General features: G+C 49.5%; 1 protein-coding gene across 6 annotated transcripts in view; it reads left to right on the top strand.

Annotated features, from left to right (window-relative positions):
• Nucleotides 1-3,393: 3,393 nt before the first annotated feature.
• Nucleotides 3,394-21,032, top strand: part of PI4KB (phosphatidylinositol 4-kinase beta) — a 32,476-nt gene continuing 14,837 nt past the window's right edge. For 2 of the 6 annotated variants that reach the window (XM_040999241.1, XM_040999240.1), the window contains exon 1: nt 12,857-13,910. In XM_040999241.1, coding sequence (XP_040855175.1) covers nt 13,002-13,910 — 909 coding nt within the window. In that variant the 5' untranslated portion in view covers nt 12,857-13,001. Of the gene's footprint in view, nt 3,635-12,856; nt 13,911-18,812; nt 18,858-21,032 lie in introns of those variants that run through there. The other 4 variants (XM_040999237.1, XM_040999238.1, XM_040999239.1 and 1 more) reach the window with 4 other exon arrangements.

Below are 21,032 nucleotides of genomic sequence, written 5' to 3'. Positions count from 1 at the left end.
TTATAATGTATTTTTCTATCTTGCTTTATATGTATGTTATATAACATTCAAAAAGAATTTTTTCTTGAGAAAAGGATACAAAATGCAAAATGCACAATTTTAACAACTGAAAATTGCCGATTGTTTGGCAGTACTTTATTATATTGGGGGTCTTGTCTTTTCTTGAGCTTCTAGTTAGCTAATGAATGAAAACATTAGACACTTTAGGTTTTAGTTGGGATTTTACACAGCTTGCATTTTCTTTGGTTCCTTGCTGTTTCTATTAACCCATAGCATTACTTCAATAAATGTTATAATGCCAACCTAAAAAATTAAAATAATAAAAAATGTTTTTAAAATTTGTTTGGAATAGGTAGAGAGGCAGATAGAGCCCTCCCATCCACTGGTTTATACTCTCAATGCCAGCAACAACTGGAGCTCTGCCAGGCTGAAGCTGGGAGCCAGGAACTCAATCTGGGTCTTTGAAGAAGTGGCAGGAACCCAACTACTTGAGCCATCACCTGCCGTCTCCTAGTGCACACATTAGCAGGAAGCTGGCATCAGTTACAGAGCCAGGAATAAAACCTAGGCACTCCAATAAGGATGCAGGTGTCTCAAGCAAGTCTTAGCAGCTATGCCCATGCCTGCCCTTGTGTGACATTTTCCACTCTAGGCCAGGGCAGGCAGTTACCCTAGTGGCTTAGATATCCCTTAGAAAGCCTGTATCACACATCAGGGTGTCTGGGCTTGACTCCCAGCCTGGCTCCTGATTCTAGCTTCCTGCTAAGCCAGACTTTCTGCCTCTCTGCCTCTCAGAAAAAAAAATAGCTAAACTCTGGGCTAAAGCAGGGTCATCACCTCTTGATACTTACACGATAGCTGGTTGGCAGCCGGCTAGGAGCTGCTAGGCTTGACAGGTGGACTGCAGTGGTGACAAATCCAAACTATCTCTGGCACTGTGTCCTGTTTCCCTGCTCGTGTTTCATCACTGTCCTCCTGCTTCTGCCTGGCTGATCTGCTTGCCTACTCATGGTTTGAGCAGCTTCCTACTTCTAGTCTTCAAACATACAAATTTTTTGGCCTTCAGGACACTCTCTTCTCTATTTTCCTGCTGAATCATACCCAATATCTCTTCTAAGACCTGATTTACATTTGCAAGAAGCTTTCCATGCATTCATGCACCGTTTACTGGGTGGCTGGCTGGGTCTTCCACACTGATTTTTTTTAAAAAAGTTTTCATTGGAAAGACAGCTTTACAGAAAAAGAGGGAGAGACCGAGAGAAAGATCTTCCACCTGCTGGCTTATTCCCTAAATGGCTGCAGATGGTGAGCACATCTGAAACCAGGAGCCAGGAGCTTCTTCGGGGCCTCCCACATGGATGAAGGGTGTCCAAGGCGTTTGGCCATCCTCACTGCTCTCCCGGGCCATAAGCAGCAAGCTGGATGGGAAGTAGAGTAGCCAGGACATGGACTGGTGGAGAGTTAGCCAACAAGCCATCATGCCAGCCTCATAAACAAGCATTTTCAAGCTTTTGGGTTTTTTCTTTAAATTTTTATTTACTTTTTTAAGAGACAGAGTTTCTAGCTACTGGTTCATTCCCTCGATACAGGCTAGAGCTGGGCCAGCCTGAAACCAGGAACTAGGAACTTAATCCAGGTTTCCCAGCTGGGTGGCAGGGACTCAAGTATCTGAGCCATCACTGCTGCCTTTCACAGTGTGTGTCAGCTGGAGCCAGGTATCAGATCCAGGTACTCATATAAGGCATCCTAACAGACATGTCAACCTCTGGACTAAATGCCCATCCCAACCTCACATTGCTTAGCCTGCCTCTCAATGAAACACTGAAGCAGAAACCTCCTTTTCTTTCATCATCTAATCTGTATTACTATCCTAATAAAAAAAAAGATAGTACTATAGGAGCCACCTGTACTCTCTATCCTCACCAAACCCTGTAAAGTGTTACTATCACCACATCCACTCTGCAGACCCAGAAACACAAGTTCAAAGACGTTACATGCTAAGTCTCCAACCTGTGTCGCAAGCATCCCATAGGTGCAGCAGTTCATGTCCTGGCTGCTCCACTTAATTAATCTCCCTGCATATGGCCTGGGAAAGCAGTGGAGCACAGCCCAGGTCCCTGGGCTCCTGCACCCATGTGAGAGACCTGGAAGAAGCTCTTTGATCTTGGCTTCGGATCAGTTCAACTCTAGCCATTGCTGCCATTTGAGCAATGAACCAGCAGATAGAAGCCTTCTCTTTCTTCTCCCTAAAACTCTTTCAAATAAAAATAAATAATTTTTTATTAAAAAAAGAGATCACTTCATTCATTCCAAATCAAACAGCTTATAAATGGCAGCAAAAGTGTGGTCCAAGACCTGAAAAAAAATCCTCGTACACACTATCAAGTCAAACCAAAGGCTGTTGACTGCGAAGTAAAACTCTAGGAAAGGTGTTAGGACACAGGTCTGTGAGGGTCTCAATCAACAGAGCAAAGGGACAGATACACAAAGCCAGCACTGGAGGTCCATCCACAGGACCTGTTTTTATTTGGTTAGCCCTCCATGGTTTGGTTTAGAAGAAGGAATTAGGACCCCTACATGCTTCTCATTTCACTCACCTCTCCCAACCTGGGCCTGTCCAGCCCCTCCCCGGAGGGCTCAGCTTCTGAATGCCAGAGGTCAAAGGCCTTTCCCGGCAGGTGGTGACCTCGGAAGGCAGAACCGGGGTCTCGAGTCCGGCAGCCAACGGGCGGCGGAAGACTGGCGCGGCCGGACAGCACCGTGTCCCCAGAGCCGCAAGGGGCGTCATCTCGGCTTCGTTCTTAAAGATGAGTCGGAAAAGGGTGCTGAGGGTAACTGTCTTTCCCGACCGGCCTCTCTCTCTCCTCCTTTTCCTTCTGGGCCTCCAGCGTCCACCCCACGACCTCATCTCCTAAGGCAGTCCCGTGGGGTAGGTAGGGGAGACAAGGGGAAAAGCCACAGAGGGCGACGACGGTCACTCGGCGGCGAACTCAGAGGACTTATTTACACAGGATGTGCAAGATGGAAGGACGCCATGTGTCACTAGTTCTCCTGCCGGGACACCCACATCCGCCTGCCCACCCACCCCACCACTGAATCCTGCAAATGTCACTTCCCTCGACTTCCTCAATCTCGCCAAGCCTTCCCTTAGTCCCGCCCCCAAGGGTTGGCCCCGCCTCCCGCCCGTAAGCTCCTCCCTCCCCGGCTTCCATGTCGCTCTTCCACGCCCCCTTTTCTATTTCTGAACAGGCATCGCTCGGGCAGCTCACTCCTTAGATTACTCTGAGAGCTGTGGGGCCCTGAGCAGGACAGCGAATCCCAGGAAGAAGACTTTGGCTTTTTTTTTTTCTTTTCTTTCAGGGTTTTTTTTTAGGGACGGGGAGGGGAGGATACTCTTGGTTATGCTGAGGGAGGAAGAAGAGGTGTGTGGCACGGCTCGACTTGAGGCCGCGTGAAGGCCCCCTCAGGCGGCGCCGCGGACAGCCCCGCAGCCGGGGCCTGGTGCAGCCGCCGCGGCCGCTGTCAGGGAAGCGCAGCGGCCAATGGAGCCCGGGAGCGGCCGCTGCTGCTGAGGCGGCGGTGTCGGCAGTCCGACCCCGACCGGCCGCACCCCCTCCGCGGGGGTCCCCCGGAGGTAAGCCGCTCCTCCCCCGTGAGTCACCTTTGCCCGGTCGGGAGGGGTCCCTCTCTCCCGCCGCGTCCGGCACAGCCTCCCTCAGCCTGAGTTCGACCACCAAACTGCCCCCCCCCAGTGGCAACTGCACCCTGAGTTCTCGGGTCTGGGGTCTTCCTCCGGTTTTTTTTGTTTTTGTTTTTGTTTGGCTTCTTCTTCTGTTTAGCTCCTCCCCTCTAGCCCGGGGATTCCCCCCTCCCCAACCTCGCTCTCTTACCCGTTGCCTTCGTCCCGAATTGATTGTTTCTTTTTTTTTTTTTAAGTCGTTAATCCTTCCACTTTAGACGCCTCCCATCGTGTCCATGCTCGTTCGGCCTGCAGGGTCTGGGTCCCTGCCCCAAAGCTTTGCCCCTCTGCCTGTTTTGCCTCGCATGCCCGAGGCCTGTGCACCCTCAGCGCTGGGTCCCCCTCCTTCCTCTGCTTCGGATTCCATTACCTCACCGTCACCCACCCACCCACCCAGCTCCTGGCTCCCCTCTTCTCAAAGGCTCTCGGGCCCTCCTCCCCCGTCCTTGGGGGTGTTTTATGATCTCTGGAACTTTCTCCCGCTTCGCCTGAGCCCCTCCTCACCCCATCCCTCTACAAGTTTGTCCTGGTAGGAGATACAGAAGATCTGACCAAGCCGCTTCCCGTTCAGGATTTCCAACTTTGACACTTGCCCTGGAGTTGCGGATGTTTTCCTGATCCTTGTGACACATGGTGGTTTTTTATGGGTTTTCTGTCACACCATCGCCATAGAGCCCTGATTTCAGGATCAGTTCAACCTTGAACCAAGAAACGATATGGGGAGGAGGGAAGGGAGCAGCAGCTGTCTCAGGCTTTTTTTTTTTCCCCTCTGGCCTGGAGGGTGTTTCTAAAAGACAGGAAGTTTTGAAGAAGTCCCTATCAGGTTACACTTGATGGACTGTTCAGGAAGATGCCGAAGAGGGCCGGCACGGGAACTGTGTGGGGCTGTGAAAAATGTTGTGGGCTTGTGTTCAAGCAACTCCAGAGGTTGTTGGTGGTTTTGGTTTGGTTTTGGGCTTTTTTTTTTTTTCACCTCTATCCATGATCCCGGAGGATTCAGTTTACTGTCTGTGGTTTGCTGGAATAGTTTGGGTTGATTTCCTAAGAGCTCGGGCCGTGGTGGGTTGGGGAGGTGGCTTGGAAAAGGGATATGAGACAATGGAAAGAACTGGTACATTCAGCGTGGGGACTCCGGGGTTCAGCGTGTGATGTCCCCCTTCTTTTTGGCCCACCTAAAGGCATCAGTGCAGTTTTTATTGACATGTCAGGACCAGGTTGGAGGAGGGCAGGGATAGAATAGATTTCTTTGTTTACCAAACATACTGGTTCCTTGACTAAAAAGTATTTATTATTAGTGATGAGTTGTCCTAAAAAGTTTGCTTGGACTTAACCTTTCTGCTAGATCTAAGGTAAAACTAGGGGTGTCAGTCAGCTTACGAGATGGGATGATCCAGCTGTACCTCTTTCCTCTGCCTTGCTTCCCCACCCCCCCCCACCCCCGTTCAACAGCCGCGCCCCCCTCTGCTGTTCGTCCCATATGTGATCCATCACTCTAGATTCTTTGCATGGAAAGTGTGTTTGTGAAAAAGTCCTTTGTGGAAGATGGCTGGAAGAGGGAGTCCGGAGCACGCTGGGGCTGGGAAAGCCAGCTGCTGCCCTGGCTGGCACATCCTTTTCTTCACCAGGGATAGTGTAGAGGGCGTCTGAAATTCCACTCATTTCCCAACTCCAAGCCTGTTTAGGAGTAGTTAGGCCATCCTGTTCTGCTCATCCCATCTTTCCCTTCTCATTAGCCAGGACAGTTTCATAACACACCCTCCCCCCCCCCCATGTTTAGGAGAAGCCTTAATCCTTGTGAGCACCTGCAACCAGCAGTTATATTTCCCCCAGATTCCCTGTTTTGTTTCTTTGGCTGAGCTGAGCTCCCACTGCATGAGAGTGGTGTTTGTTGGACACCATCCAAAGCAGCAGATTGACATGGGGAAGAGGTTTGGGAGGTTCCCTTCAATAATGCAAGGGGACAAGAGAGGGCCTAGTCCAGGCATCTTTGGAATCAGCAGCAGGGAGGAACAGTGAAGAGGGAGAGGTGAACATACAGGTTACTCTCTTTGCTATCTGTTTCTTCAGGGGCTCTCAGAGCTGGCTTGGGCTGTCTGGCTGGAATCTGCTTATACCAGCTTTATAGCCCTACACAGAGTCCTCAACCTGATTCAATATTGACTTACTACGTAGAGACCACTGTTCTCCCTCCCCTCCCCCTGGTAGCTTGAAATGCCCTCTCCCCTCAAGTCAACACCCTCTCAGGCCTTGGGAAGCCTGAGCCAGCTTGACTACATGGCCTTCAGTTTCTACAAAGAGAGAGGGGTACTCAGTACTCAATTTTATTGAGATAAGAGGGGAAAGAAAGATGGAAACTTAAAGTTTTGAAGGGCTGGCTCTGTGACTTAAGGAGTTGAACCACTGCTTGTGCTACCAGTATCCCCTCTCGGAGTACCAGTTCAAGTCCCAGTAACTACACTTACATTCCAGCTCCCTGCTAATGTACCTGGGAGGCAGCAGGCGATGGCCCAAGCATTTGAGCCCCTGCCACCCACATGGAAAACCATGATAGAGTTCCTGGCTGCTGACTTCAACCTGGCCAAGATCTGGCTGTTGCAGGCATTTGGAAAATGAACTAGCAGGGCCCGGCGCAGTGGCGCAGTGGTTAAGGGCCTCACCTTGCACGCCCGGGATCCCATATGGGCGCCGGTTCTAATCCCGGCAGCCCCGCTTCCCTTCCAGCTCCCTGCTTGTGGCCTGGGAAAGCAGTTGAGAATGGCCCAAAGCTTTGGGACCCTGCACCTGCATGGGAGACCCGGAAGAGGCTCCTGGCTTCGGATCGGCATAGCATCGACCGTTGCGCTCACTTGGGGAGTGAATCATCAGACGGAAGATCTTCCTCTCTGTCTCTCCTCTCTGTATATCTGCCTTTCCAATAGAAAAATAATAAAAATAAAAAATCTTTAAAAAAATAATGAACTAGGGCCCGGCGCGGTGGCGCAAATGGTTAAGTCCTCGCCTTGCACGCCCGGGATCCCATATGGGCGCCAGTTCTATCCCGGCAGCCCCACTTCCTTTCCAGCTCCCTGCCTGTGACCCGGGAAAGCAGTGGAGGACGGCCCAAAGCTTTGGGACCCTGCACCCGTGTGGGAGACCCGGAAGAGGCTCCTGGCTTCGGATCGGCATAGCATCGGCCGTTGTGCTCACTTGGGAAGTGAATCATCGGACGGAAGATCTTCCTCTCTGTCTCTCCTCTCTGTATATCCGCCTTTCCAATAAAAACATAATAAAAATAAATCTTTAAAAAAAAAATGAACTAGCACACAGAAGGTTTCCCTTTGTCTCTCTCACTCTTGCCCCATCCCTCTTTCCTCCATTTCTCTGTCTCTTTATAGATTTATTTTTGTCAGAAAGGCAGATCAGATTTACAGAAAGAAGGAGAAACAGAGAGAAAGATCCTCACATCTGCTGGTTCACTCCTCAAGTGGCCACAACAGCCGGAGCTGAGCCGATCTAAAGCAGGAGCTTCCTCCAGGTCTCCCACATGTGTGCAGGATCCCAGGGCTTTGGGTCATTCTCCACTGCATTTCCAGGCCACAAGCAGGGAGCTAGATGGGAAATGGAGCAGCTAGGACACAAACTGGTACTCATGTGGGATCATGGCGGTTGCAAGGGGAGGATTAGCCAATTGAGCCATCACAACAGGCCCCGTTTTTCTCTCTTAAGACAAAAAAAGTTAGACCTTAAAAACATGAGGAACTGGGACTGGTGCAGCTGCTCAGCGAACTAGTCTTGATTGAAGGTGCTGACATTCCATTTGGGCACTGGTTCATGTCCCAGCTTCTCCACTTCCCATCCAGCTCCCTGCTTGTGGCCTAGGAAAGCACAGAGGTCCAAATCCTTGGGATCCTGCACCCATGTGGGAGACCAGGAAGAAACTGCTGGCTCCTGGCAGCAGATCAGCTAAGCTCTAGCCATTGTAGCTGTTTGGGGCAGTGAATCAGTGGATGGAAGATATTTCTGTGCTTTTCTTTGTAATCTGTGTTTCCAGTAAAGATAAATCTGTAAAAAAAGGAAAAAAAAAAAAAGGAACTCAGTTAACAGAAGCAGCAATTGAGGGTGATATGAAGTCCCTTATAAAAAGCAACCCCTTTTTAAAAATCACTCAGGAAGGGCATTTAGCTTAGTGGTTAAAATGCCCATATCCTGGGTCTGACATGGTGGCCTAGCTGCTAAAGTCCTCGCCTTGAACGCACCGGGATCCCATATGGGTGCCGGTTCTAATCCCGACAGCTCTACTTCCCATCCAGCTCCCTGCTTGTGGCCTGGGAAAGCAGTTGAGGACGGCCCAAAGCCTTGGGACCCTGTACCCGTGTGGGAGACCTGGAGGAAGTTCCTGGCTCCTGGCTTCAGATTGGCGCATAACTGGCTGTTGCGGCCACTTGGGGAGTAAATCATCAGACGGATGTCTCTCCTCTATGTATATCTGACTTTGCAATAAAAATAAATCTTTAAAAAATAATAAAATAAAATACCCATATCCCACACTGAGGCACTTGAGTTCCAGACCCGATTCAGCTCCAATTCCCTGGGAAGAACTGATGGTGGCTCAAGTAACTGAATTCCTGTGACCTACATGGGAGCCCTGGGTTGAGTTCCTGACTCCTGACCTCTTCCCCAGACCAACCCCTGCCACTGTGGGCTTAGGGAGGGGCCTTGTACATGTTCTCTCTCTGCCTCTCAAATGAAAAATTTTAATATTATTAAAAAATACATGCACTTAGTAGCAATTTCAGTGGTACTAAAAACCAGTTGGCTTTCAATAATGAAAACCAATATAGTCCCTTTTCCATTCATTCTTTTTTTTTCCCATTCATTCTTATTCCCTCAGATCCAACCTCCAGGGTTCTGAGGTAACTAGAAATAAACTTTGAGGGAATAAATTTACATAAAATGTTTATGCCTTTATTAATTTTGAAAAACAGAGAGAGAGGTTTCTTCAACCTTTAGTTCACTTCCCAAATTTCTACAACATCCAGAAGTGGGCCATGCTGAAGCCAAGAGCCAGGAACTCTGTCGTGGTCTCCCATCTGGGTGGCAGGGTCCCAAGTATTTGGATTATCATCTTCTGCCTTCCTGGGGGGGCATTAATAGGAAGCCAATTCAGGACTCAAACTGGCATAGTGACATCACCAATGATTACTTAACCCACTGTGCCTGGCCAGCTCTTCTATATCTTGAATTATTGTTACAAAAAAGGATTTGTAGCTATTGGAGATTTATACCTCTTGTTTAATTACATCTTAAATTTTCTTTCTACGTGGTACCTGTGTGATTTTAAATAATATATTGTAACTTCTCTTTTCCATTAACTTTAACAGTCCCTCTTAAATAACCCCTTAATAGATTGAAGATTTTGGCTCCTCTATCCTTTTTTCTCCTCACCTTTCATGCCATCTCCAAGTGTTCTTGAAAAGGAGGAGAAGATTGAGCATACCTGCCTACTTGGAGGCAGAGGATTGTAACAGATGATGTCGTAAAGGCCGTTCTGTGAGAATACGGGAACAGATTCGTCTGAATTAATCCTATTTCTTTGGTCTGTGGAAAAAGATTTGGAGGGAATGGTAACAACCTGGGTGAGGGGGTTGGTTTGGGACTGTTTACCTTCCTCTCCTAGCAGAGGTCAATCCATTAGTCCTATTGGAAGCCCTTGGAAAGATGTTCACCTAGAATTTTGGTTGCTAAGACATGGGAAGCCAAGTTAAGCAACAACATCCCCTCCCCCCACCAGATTGCTGTACAAACACTTAAAAATTTTTTTTTAAAGATTTATTTAGCTTTATTGATAGACAGATATACAGAGAGGAGGAAAGACAGAGGAAGATCCTGCATCCTATGAATTCACTCCCCAAGTGACCGCAACGGCTGTAGCTCAGCCATTCCGAAGCCAGGAGTCAGGAACTTCTTTCCGGGTCTTCCACGTGGGTGCAAGGTCCCAAAGCTTTGGGCCGTCCTCTACTGTTTTCCCAGGCCACAAGCAGGGAGCTGGATGGGAAGTGGAGCCACCAGGATTAGAACCAGTGCCCATATGGGATCCCGGGTGTGCAAGGCGAGGACTTTAACCACTATGCTATCACACTGGGCCCACTGTACAAACACTTAATTGCTCAGTCACACAGAATGCATTTATGTATGTGTACACATACACACGTGTGCTCTCTGTGAGCTTCCGAGCCCCTGCTGCTCATCACACTGACTCAGATGTTCAGACTTGACTAATTGACCCAGCTCAGAGCTGTGGCGCCTGCCCAGTGGTCAACACTCACCGTACTCTCATCTCCTTTTCCTGGGAGCCAGCAGCTAGGCTGGGGGGCGGGGGAGGCCTCTTGGTTTCCCCTCCAGGCTCTCTGCAAGGAGAGTTTAGGATCCCAGTATGGAGCCCAAGTTGTCTGAGCATCCTTGAGGGCCATCAGAGTCACTTGATACTAAAGATTTGGGTTTTCTTCTCTCGCCTTTTTCTTATTCTTCTGGTTTACCTGAGTAAAGGCAGTCAATACTGAACTTTGTTCTCTTCTGCTTTCTAGATCTTTCACTTTCTTCAGAGCGTTGACTATCCAAAGGTCTGTGTTCCTTGCATTTGAACCTGAATGAGTTGATGTAAGGGACCCTCCTGGACTTCAGTTCTAGAGAACTTCCTCCCTAGTTCTTTCTCCCTAAATTACCAAAAGCAGTCCAGCCTGTCCTTTCCGTATTGCCTTCTCCCTGTGACTGGCCTTAGATGCCAGCAGTCCCGGGAGAGACAGGCAGTTCAGTCTGATGGCTTCTCAGGGCAGGGCTACTCCTACACGAAAGGTGCATGATTTCTCCCACATCTCTTGACTCCTGGCTGCCTGGGGAGTTTGGCTGCCAGAGCAGGCAGTCCTCTGGATACTGTGCTATGGAGTTCCTAGCTGAGCCCAGAGTTTTTATTTTGCCTGTGGGATTAAAGAGAGAATGGAATCCTTACCTGCATTCCTGATATACCAATAAGAACCCTGGTATACCAGTTAGAATTAACTGGGGCAAGAATTGACTGAACTAGTCAGGTTTAAGATGCTGTATATGGGACAGTATTTAAAAGTTTTGAGATGTGGTCTTTGAGGAGCTATTGGTGACTTGGAAATCTCTGGAGGATAGGAAAAGGGAAGGATGTCCTAGGCATAGGGAGACTGAGAAAAAGGCTTGTTTATATAGGATGCTTGAGCAAACCTGATCCACACAGACCTGAAAGGTAGTGGGCCCCGCTGATTTCCAGTGACCCTCTGACAAGCTCCCTTCTAAAGGAGCAGCAGGGTATTAGAGTGTCATTTTTCCCCTGCAACCCATTGTTGTGAGCAGTGGCAGACCCACACAGGCAGCCATGCTGGTTTCACTGCTCAAAAGGTGCTGCCTGATTTTGGAAGACAGCATAGTGAAAGAGTTGCCACCTTCTTTCTCATACCAAGGGACCATCACATAGGGAAATTAAATTTGTGTGTAAATTTCTTGCTTGTCAGAGATGGGTGAAAGATAAAGTAGCTTTTTTTTTTTTTTAAAAAATCTTAAATGATGATCTCAGAATCTCTGAGAACAGAAAAGTTCCCTTTCTGTCTTCCCAAATAATTTTAGTGGTAACTGAGGGAGTTAGGAAACTGGATTGCAATTGCATTAGGCAAATGAAAATAACCTTGACATTTAACATTTCAGAGAAGCAGGTAGAGGCTCAGGAGGGGTGGCAATATGAAACAGGGTCTCCCAGAGTGACTAGGGACCCTGTATATTGAATCTGTGTCTTCCACTTATCCAAAGTATACATGTCCAGGGTCACCAGGACCAAAGAAACGTCAGGGATCATTGGAAGTCCAGTGTGTTTAGGCACAGTCGTCTTTGCTGGAGAAGCCTCTGGGTTTATTATTGGCTGTAGCCAGTTTTTGGAGCTGATGGAATTTTTCTCTGTGCTTCACTGGTTCTCCTGATCTGGATTTGGTAAGGTTCTAAAGGGTCACTCTTGGAGGGTGGCGGCTTTTGTTGGCAGTGTCGAATTCCCTTCCAAGAGTGCCTCCAGAGAGGGTCCTGAATTATTTAATTCCCATTGCTCTCTATGCTTTGAAATTTCTAAACCCATGAATCTCAGTCTGATTTCCTTTTGTCATCTCAGAGTCTCTCTAGTTGTTGGAGTTGGTGTGTGTAAAAGTATGAAAAGTAGTGTTGGGGTGAGAAAGATTTCTTTCATGAGTGTAACGCTAATTCACTTTGCTTATAAATACGTGTGTACATGCTCACACAAGTATACTCACACACTGTTTACTAACCTTTTAGGTGTTTATAGATGAACCAGCATTTACTGAATACTCCTATGTGCAGGGATTACGCTGGATCCTTTTTCACACATGAAGCTACTTATTCCACACAGCAGCAATAAGATTTAAACCCCCTCCTGTCCCTAGTTTATAGTTGAGGAAACTGAAACCCAGAAGATAGCATGGCTTGTATAAGTTTGTACATCTCATAAAAGTAAATAAAGATTTTGAACCCCAGGCAGTTTGCCTCTAAGTGCAGGGCTCTTTCCTTTGTTCTTTCTATGCAATCATGAAGTCAGACCAGCACAGAAATGCCACGGCCTCCATAACGTGGGTGGTGATTGTCTCCTAGCTCCTTTCCTCTGAATGAAGCCCAGCATGGTATATGCTGGGCCTTGTTCCCTGGGAGCTTTGAGTATAAAAGAGAATGTAAAAGGGGATCTAGAAAACTAGATACACAGGGCTGTAACTAGAAAAATGCATCAAAGCATTAATACTAAATAAAGGTGACATGTAGGGCCTGTGTGTGGAGTGCTATGTTGGTAGGAAATACAGCTCGGAAGAAAAGATGATAGGGAGGCATTTAAATAGGGACACGGAAAGAACAAGAGAATAAAAACATATTTGAAGAGTTAGGGGGCAAAGGAATGAGACTTGAATTGCAGGATTTGTAAACCTGTAAATGTGACACATGTATGTGAAGTATCCTTTGTTCAGAACAGAAGCTAGGCCGAGGAAGTGCGAATAATGCAGTGATGACAGGTGAAGGCAATGAGGCAGAGCTTCCTGGGAGGAGCTGACTGCTCATCTGATTCTGAAAAGAGTCCAGGAAGACAAAAAGAGGAGGTGCCTGGGAAAGTTTCCTGGCAAATGGAAGACTTGAGGATGGTACCACTAACCAGTGTGTGTATGTGTCTCCCTCTCCTTCCTCCTGTAGCTTGGAAGCTCGAAGTCTGGCTGTGGCCATGGGAGACACAGTAGTGGAGCCCGCCCCCCTGAAGCCAACTTCTGAGCCTACTGCTGGCCCACCAGGGAGTAATGGGGGCTCCTTGCTAAGCGTCATCACGGAGGGGGTCGGGGAACTTTCAGTGATTGACCCTGAGGTGGCCCAGAAGGCCTGCCAAGAGGTACTGGAGAAAGTCAAGCTTTTGCGCGGAGGCGTGACTGTCTCTGGCAGAGACATCCCGCAGCAGTTGGTCAATGGGGATGGTTTGGACACCGAGATCCGTTGCCTAGACGATCCACCTGCCCAGATCAGGGAAGAGGAAGAGGAGATGGGGGCCACCGTGACCTCAGGCACAGCCAAAGGAGCAAGAAGACGGCGACAGAACAACTCAGCCAAACAGTCCTGGCTGCTGAGGCTGTTTGAGTCAAAACTGTTTGACATCTCCATGGCCATTTCATACCTGTATAACTCCAAGGAGCCTGGAGTTCAAGCCTACATCGGCAACCGACTCTTCTGCTTTCGCAATGAGGACGTGGACTTCTACCTGCCCCAGTTGCTTAACATGTACATCCACATGGATGAGGATGTAGGCGACGCCATTAAGCCCTACATTGTCCACAGATGCCGGCAGAGCATCAACTTTTCTCTGCAGTGTGCCCTGTTGCTTGGGGCCTACTCTTCAGATATGCACATTTCCACTCAGCGACACTCCCGTGGGACCAAGCTGCGGAAGCTGATCCTCTCAGACGAGCTGAAGCCAGCTCACCGGAAGAGGGAGCTGCCCTCCCTGAGCCCAGCCCCTGACACGGGGCTGTCACCCTCCAAAAGGACTCACCAGCGCTCTAAGTCAGATGCCACTGCCAGCATAAGCCTCAGCAGCAACCTGAAACGAACAGCCAGCAACCCTAAAGTGGAGAATGAGGACGAGGTAAAATCCTGGGGAGGGACATCGAGGCAAGGTGGCAGAGGGCTGCATGGAGACAGTGTCTTCCTTACCTAGGGTTCCTGTGTCCTTTCTGTACTTCCCTCTGTCTCATTTCACTGATAAAAGCATGGAATGTTAGAATGGAAAAAGACCTTTAGAATTCATGTATTCCAACTGTGTCATTTTACAGAGGAAGAACTGAGGCCCCGAGAGATAAAGTGACTTGCCATGGGTCATGTAGCCAGTGGCAAGGCTGATACCCCTGTGTCCCAAGTTGTTTTTGCTAAACTGTACTGACCTTGCAGTAACTGCTGCCTGAGAACCCTGACTGAGCCCTGGGGTGGCTCCAGAGCCTCTCAGAACAGCAGCCATGGGGAAAGACAAAGGGGCTGTGGTCCTGTGTGTGCTGGTGGAGAAGAATGCTAAAAAAGAACATCAGCTTCATTCTGACCGCTCCTTCTCATATTCCCTCTCCCCCACTCCCCGAAGAGCCTGCCTTTTGCCTGGACCTGGTGAGGTTTCTTCCCTATCCCCGAGGTGTTGACAGGACGCCCTTCTGCCTGCCTTTCCGGGGGGGCCAGTGTGCCTCCCTGGTGTCTTTTCCCTGTCATTTGGGGGACACACAAAAGAACGAGAGAAGCTGTCTTGGCGTCCAGTCAACTTGGTGCCTAGAGTAAATCAAGGGCCTGAAGACTTGAAGAAGAGGAGGCTACTACAGTAGTAGAAAGTAGCCAGCCAAGAATACAGAGCAGAGAGAGATGGCCACATCACTAGGCTGGACTCACCTTCCACTCCACATCTGGACAAATGGCAGGGAAAGCCACCCAGTGGATGGCCAAGTTCAGTGACCTGGTCCCACCCAGACAATGGTGTCCTAGTCCTTCCCTCTGACTCACCATTGGCCAACCTCCCATTCTGGCTGCCAGCCCAGCCTAGGGGAAAAAAAAAGGAGGGGGGAGTGAAGAATTTGCATTGCTAAAGAATGTGTATAGCTGTGGTCCTGGCATCTGTCTGCCTGTGCCAGGCACATAACACACCCACATTTTTGGTACAGTGGTGTTTCTTTAAAGTGGAGAGAGCTCAGCATGACCAGGGGAGACTACAGTCTCTCCGATTTTATATATATATATGTATATATGTATATTTAAGATTTATTTATTTTTATTACAAAGTCAGACAGAGAGGAGAGATAGGAAGATCTTCCATCTGCTAGTTCACGCCCCAAGTGAGCGCAGCAACTGGTGCTGTGCCGATCCGAAGCCAGGATCCAGGAACTCCTTCCAGGTCTCCCACACAGGTACAGGGTCCCAAAGCCTTGGGCCATCCTCGACTGCTCTCCCAGGCCATAGGCAGGGAGTTGGATGGGAAGTGAAGCTGCCGGAATTAGAACCGGCATCCATATGGGATCCCAGTGTATTCAAGGCGAGGACTTTATCCGCTAGGCCACGCCGCCAGCTCCGATTTTATATTTTATTGTGCTAATTTAATCATGAGTAAGTGAAAAACTAACAGTTATTAAGCACTTAGTATGAGCTAGCATTGTACCAGGCACTTGACATTTCATCTTCACAACAGATGTAAGAGACAGGTGTTATTTCATCAATGATGAAATGGAGGCTGGGCGAGGCTAGATGGTCGGCTTACAGCTTCTCAACCAGCAGTGAAAGCGCCAGACCATGCCCCGGACCCACAGCTGGTGCTGGGTAGCATTCAGCTGGGCTTGGTAATTTCTTGGCTTCTACTTCCTCATGTTGCCAGCTGACAGAGGTCCCTGGGGGAAGAACAGCCCAGGCCGTGGCCATCCATTCTTCTACATCCAAGCTTAGGCAAAAGCTGAGCTTTTCTCGGAATTAAAACAAACCATTTTCATTTTCTGTTTGAGCTTGGCAGCAGAGCCCAGGACCAAGAAGGGAGGTTGTTGCAGAACAAGAAAAGTCATCTTGATGCTGCTGGATCTGAAGCCCGGAAGGGTTAGAGAGCTGCCTCATCTTGGGGTCAAGTTGATAGCAGTCAGAGTGTGCACAGCTAGAAGGGATTCCTCAGTGCCCCTGGCCAGGCCGGCCTTTGTTGTGTCCGTTTTGTGGTCCTCATCCTAGGACCAGAAAAGCCAAGACCTTAGAGTTTTTCTTACTCTGTCCTGGTCCCTGGTGCCTTGTCCCTCTTCCTTGCATCCACCCTTGCTCCCAGGTGGGATTATGGGTGACACCAGAGTAGGTTCTCCAGCTGCCCTTCTTCCCAGCTGGCCTCCTTATCTCAAGTCACTGGATGCTGGAAAGGAGACACAATGGCCTCAGGCATTCCTGGTTATCTGATGCTGGCGAAATCAGATACCCAAACCCACCCTGGCTGAGAGAAAAAACAGAAATACATGCATGCAGAGCACTAGCTTTCTAAACTTTAGGGTCTATGGCACAAGGGTTTCTCCCAGCCCCCTTGGCATGTTGAGGATACATCTATTGAAACCTTTGTGCCCTCACATACCCAGACACTTGGTTTTCCTCCTCTTCCAATTCCCTTCTCACACAGCATTCATTTACTTGGCAAATATTGAGCTTGTAAAAGGCACAAAATCCTGTGCGAAAGGCCGTAGAGGACAATGGACAAATCGCTGTCTTTTGCCTCTAGGAAGTGAGGTAACATGGAAACCTCAACATCTAGGGAACCATTCCACTTGCGACTGCTGAAAAGTCTCCTGTTCAGGAGCAGAAAGAATGAGCCTCACTTAGAGCAAAGCTCACAAATTTCTAGGGCCCAGGGGAGACCTGTTCCCAGCTTCTCCTCTCCTGAGCTCCTGCCGCCAATGGAGTGGTGGAGGAGCTCCAAGAAAGGTTCAGGCTGCTGGTCCCATCCTCCTGCCTGCCTACACAGCTCTCCGCCCAGACCTCACAAAGGCTCCAGCAGCTCTTCCCGAAGACTCCTTCACACTCTTCCACCACCTTCAGAAGGCTCTGGTGCCAAGTTCTTTTTCAGCCAAACCCTTTTTCAAAGCCATTTCTGTCAGCCTAGTTAGGGAACTGTTTTGTCATTTGTAACCAAATGGGAACTGTTTTGGCGCAGGGTCAGGGTGCAGGGAGCACTGATTTCTCTGCCACTCCGGCACCCAGGGTCACCACACTCCTAGATCAGCTTGGTCACTTCAGGACCGCAACCTTTACACAGAGAAATCAGCTGCCTGTCAGTGACCTGGAAGCCCTAGTGGGCTTTTTGGCCCCAGCCCCGGTGATGTCAACTCTCTGGCCTCAGCTTTACTCCCTGGAACTGACTCAATGTGAGTGACTCAAGCTGGGGGAGTAGGAGGAGAGGACCAGGTCAGGATCCGCCTCCCCTCCCCCAGGGCTGTTAATGAGTCCAACAGGACCTATCTTGAAGAGCAACAGCTGGAGAGTTGCTCTTGACGCCAGCATCCTCCCTGCTGTGATGTCTTTAACCAGCAGACATTGAGCTGCTAGATTATAGACTCTGCTATGTCCTCACTGCCTTAACTCTCCCTCCCTCTTCTGCCCAAAGTTGGAAGAGTTGTTTTAGGGGGAATGGTTCCCGATGTAGCTTCTCCCTCAGAGAGCCCCCTCTCCAGATTCCTCAAGGAAACACCTGCCTATAGGACCTTAAGCTAAAACAAAATTGTGCAGCTGAATTAAGCAGGTGCTTCACTCAGCGACCACATGCCCTTATGCCAGGGACTTTTGTCTCTTAACCTCCACCCTGCAGCAGTGTGCACCCAGGCTGCCCACGGGGCCTGGTTAGACGGAACCCAGGGTGAACCCTGTGCTTGTGGGCTGCCCAAGGACAACAGGAAGAAATAGGGTGACGTTTAGATAAGTCCTCACCTGCCAGCAAATCAGCTTTCTCAGATGAAACTTAGCCAGAAACCAACTTCTCAACTTAGGTAAATAATAATAATAATAAAAATAATATTGAGTGTCCTGTGAAACAGCCTGATGGAAATCCTAAGGAGGCTTATTAGGAATGAGAGCAGTGTCCTGCCTGAGGGTTCAGTCTGAGTCTGGGTTAGAATTTGGCAGGCAGTTTCAAGATTGGGGTTAGGCTTCCCAGGCTTATATAGAGGCTAAACACAACTGTCACTGGAAGTTTTTTTGTTTTGTTTTGTTTTTTTAAGATTTATTTATTTATTGGAAAGTCAGATATACAGAGAGGAGGAGAGACAGAGAAGAAGATCTTCCATCCGATGATTCACTGCCCAAGTGAGCGCAACGGCCGAAGCTATGCCGATCCAAAGCCAGGATCCAGGAACTCCTTCCAGGTCTCCCACACGGGTGCAGGGTCCCAAAGCTTTGGGCTGTCCTCAACTGCTTTCCTGGGCCACAGGCAAGGAGCTGGAAGGGAAGCGGGGCTGCCGGGATTAGAACCGGCGCCCATATGGGATCCTGGGTGTTCAAGGCGAGGACTTTAGCCTCCAGGCCATGCCCTGTCACTGGAAGTTTAAACTCCTCTTCCTGAGGCTTCCAAGAAGGTGGAGGACCACCACAAGGGTTCCAGGACAGTGAGGAGGCATGCCTCTGGTTAAATTCCATCTTCTTTAGGGTCTCCAGAGTAGGGTTTGATGTAGAGAACAGGGCACTCAAGGCCTAACTTTAGGCTTTTGTCCTAAAAGGAACATTCCTTCAGGAGAGAGTAGAATGGATTAAAGTAAAGATCGAAGCCTGCCTTGTCCCCACAAACCTAATGAACCCCAAATTCTGAGCTTGCCCCCCTACTGCCCTGCAGGTGTCAAGAATCTGGGCAAGTTGGCATTTCTGGATTGACTTCCCTTGGTTAAAGCAGGAAGGTAGAGCTACACAAGAGAAGCAGTTGTGATCCAAGGTGGAGCTAAATTCTTTGCCTTTGTCTCTCTTCCCCTCCCTCCCTGCTCCCCCTTCCTCCCCTCGTCCTCCGGCCCTTTCCCAGGAGCTCTCCTCCAGCACCGAGAGTATTGATAATTCATTCAGTTCCGTAAGTGGGGCCAGGCTGGGGACTGGGTGGCAGGATCCCCCGACCACAAGCACGGCCGCATTTCCTCTCCGTCCCCAGGCCTTCCAAGCTCCCAGGCCGAGGCTGGAACTAAAAGACCCGTTTTCTTCCAGGGAGATCAGCTCCTTCCTCCCAGACCCTCCTGAACCAGGAGGTGTCATTCTGACCTCTGCTGCCTGTGCCCTGCTTGCCCAGGTTGAGACAGCTCAACTTGGCATTTGAGCCTTCTCCCAGAGACAGGCTGCGGCGCCACTCCACCCTCAGTTCCAGGTCTCTGGAGCAAACAGCCGAGGGAATTTAACTCCTGGGTTGCAGCCAAGAACCACTTGGCAGAAACCCCCAGGATCCTGTTTCTCCCACCCAGAATCTTTTCCCCGTGGCTCCTGCCGTCAGGCCATCAGACGTTTGTTCAGAGTCTGTAATGCTAGGCCCTGTGCCGCGTGAACTGACTCCAGAGCTTTAAGGAAACTTCTACCTCCCCCCACAACTGATCTGCTTTTTTAAGCTTCAACCACATTTCTTCAGGATTCAAGTTCTTGCTCCCCCCACTCCTGCCCCAGCTCACTCTCCAGGATGTTCCTCCATCCTCATTCTCCTTTCTCCTTCCCTCTGGACTAACCCCTTCCCGCTGGTCCCCCAGGGGCTTAGACCTTGTTCCTGGGCAAAGACGTGAGAGGAAATGCTGGACCTTCTGGGAGTTTGGATGATTTTTTTTTTACGTTTGATTTTTGATTTGTTTATCCAATCAGCTTTCTATGTTCTGTGCTGACCTGTGTTTCAGTCCTGATCCCTGTCCCCTCCCGTGTGGCAGGGCCCCTTTCTCACATCCACCTGACCTAGGGGTCCAAATGCTGATTCAAGGAGGGGAGGGGATCCCGCCTTTGCTGACCTGAGCTGACTGATGGCAGCTGAGTGGAGGGGCCCTATGGCAGTGCCGATGACCACCGGAGCTGGATGAAAAGGCAACTGGGTCTGCCAGTTCCCGCTTTCTCAGGTCCCTAGGATGATACGAAAGCCCAACTCTGTGTTCTTCCTTTTCCTTTGCGCTTATCAGCCCTGCCCCCTAAAGCATCCATGACTGACTGCAGGTCCCCTTGTCTAGTGTTCTGAGCCTGTCCCACTGGGGTGAAGGCTGAGGAGAGATGAGATGTTTCTTGGAATCCTGGCAGTGCTAGAACCTCCCAGTTTTTAAAAGAAGCTCCTTTTCTCCCCCTGCAATGTGAAAGATTCAGGGTAGATACCCTTAGGAAACCAAACGAGACGCAGAAAGCAAAGAGGAAAGCCCAGTGAGTAGAAAGATGATTTCTTCAAGAGGAGGAGATGCTGTTCTTGTGCAGCCACAGCAAGAGGGGGCAGCTGCCTCCACTACATGTCCCTTATGCTAGGAGAACTTGGTCTAGGGGAAAATGCTCTTCTGTCTAGCTGGGTCCGTCCTTTCCCCCAGCCCACCCTCACTCCCAAGACTAACTCTGCCCAACCCCTCTTTGGGGATGATTGTGGTGCCCAGGGCTGAGGAGCCAGATCTACAGCAGGGAGGTAGGAGAGGCCTTCAGGGTCCTCCTCTAGTATACTAGATGGTGTTATCATTGCATCATTCACTTCCTCATCGCTCTGTTCTGCCATCAACCTGTTCTTTCTCTCTTGTCTGTGCCCTCACTGATGCCAGCTCTGCCCCTCCTCTGCATGTGCATGGATCCTTTGTAAGAATCGGGATAAGGGACAAGGGGATGCCATGAAAGCAACAGCAGTCATCTGAATGAAAGGGAACTGCCCTAGCCTTGTGAGGTCCCTCAGCAGGAATGCAGCCCAAGGAACCAGTTGGGAAGAAGGACAATCCCATTCTTGAGATGGGTCAAGCAGTCCAAGTGTAAGCAGCTCTTCTCAGACCTGGCTAACTTCTCCAGATGGTGTCCCCCCGCCCTTGAGACAATCCTTGAGGATACGAGGTTCTGGAAAAGAGTGCTACAGCTTAGAGAAATAGCTAGAAGAGAAGGGATGTGCTAACTGTCCCAAATCAGACTGAGTGGGACAGGGATCACCTACAAGGGCAAAAAAGGCAGCTCCTTCCTCGAGTTCTCTTGCACTGCCTCTCAGATCTGCATGATTAAGAGAAATCGAATGGGTGGGTCTGTTTTGTCTATGGTTTTTCACCACCTC

This window comes from Ochotona curzoniae, unplaced genomic scaffold (genome assembly GCF_017591425.1).
Source record: "Ochotona curzoniae isolate NIBS_2020 unplaced genomic scaffold, NIBS_Ocur_1.0 scaffold_1037, whole genome shotgun sequence".
NCBI classification, from domain to species: domain Eukaryota; kingdom Metazoa; phylum Chordata; class Mammalia; order Lagomorpha; family Ochotonidae; genus Ochotona; species Ochotona curzoniae.
Note: the sequence above shows the minus strand (reverse complement) of the source record. Positions and strands in the feature narration are given on the sequence as shown.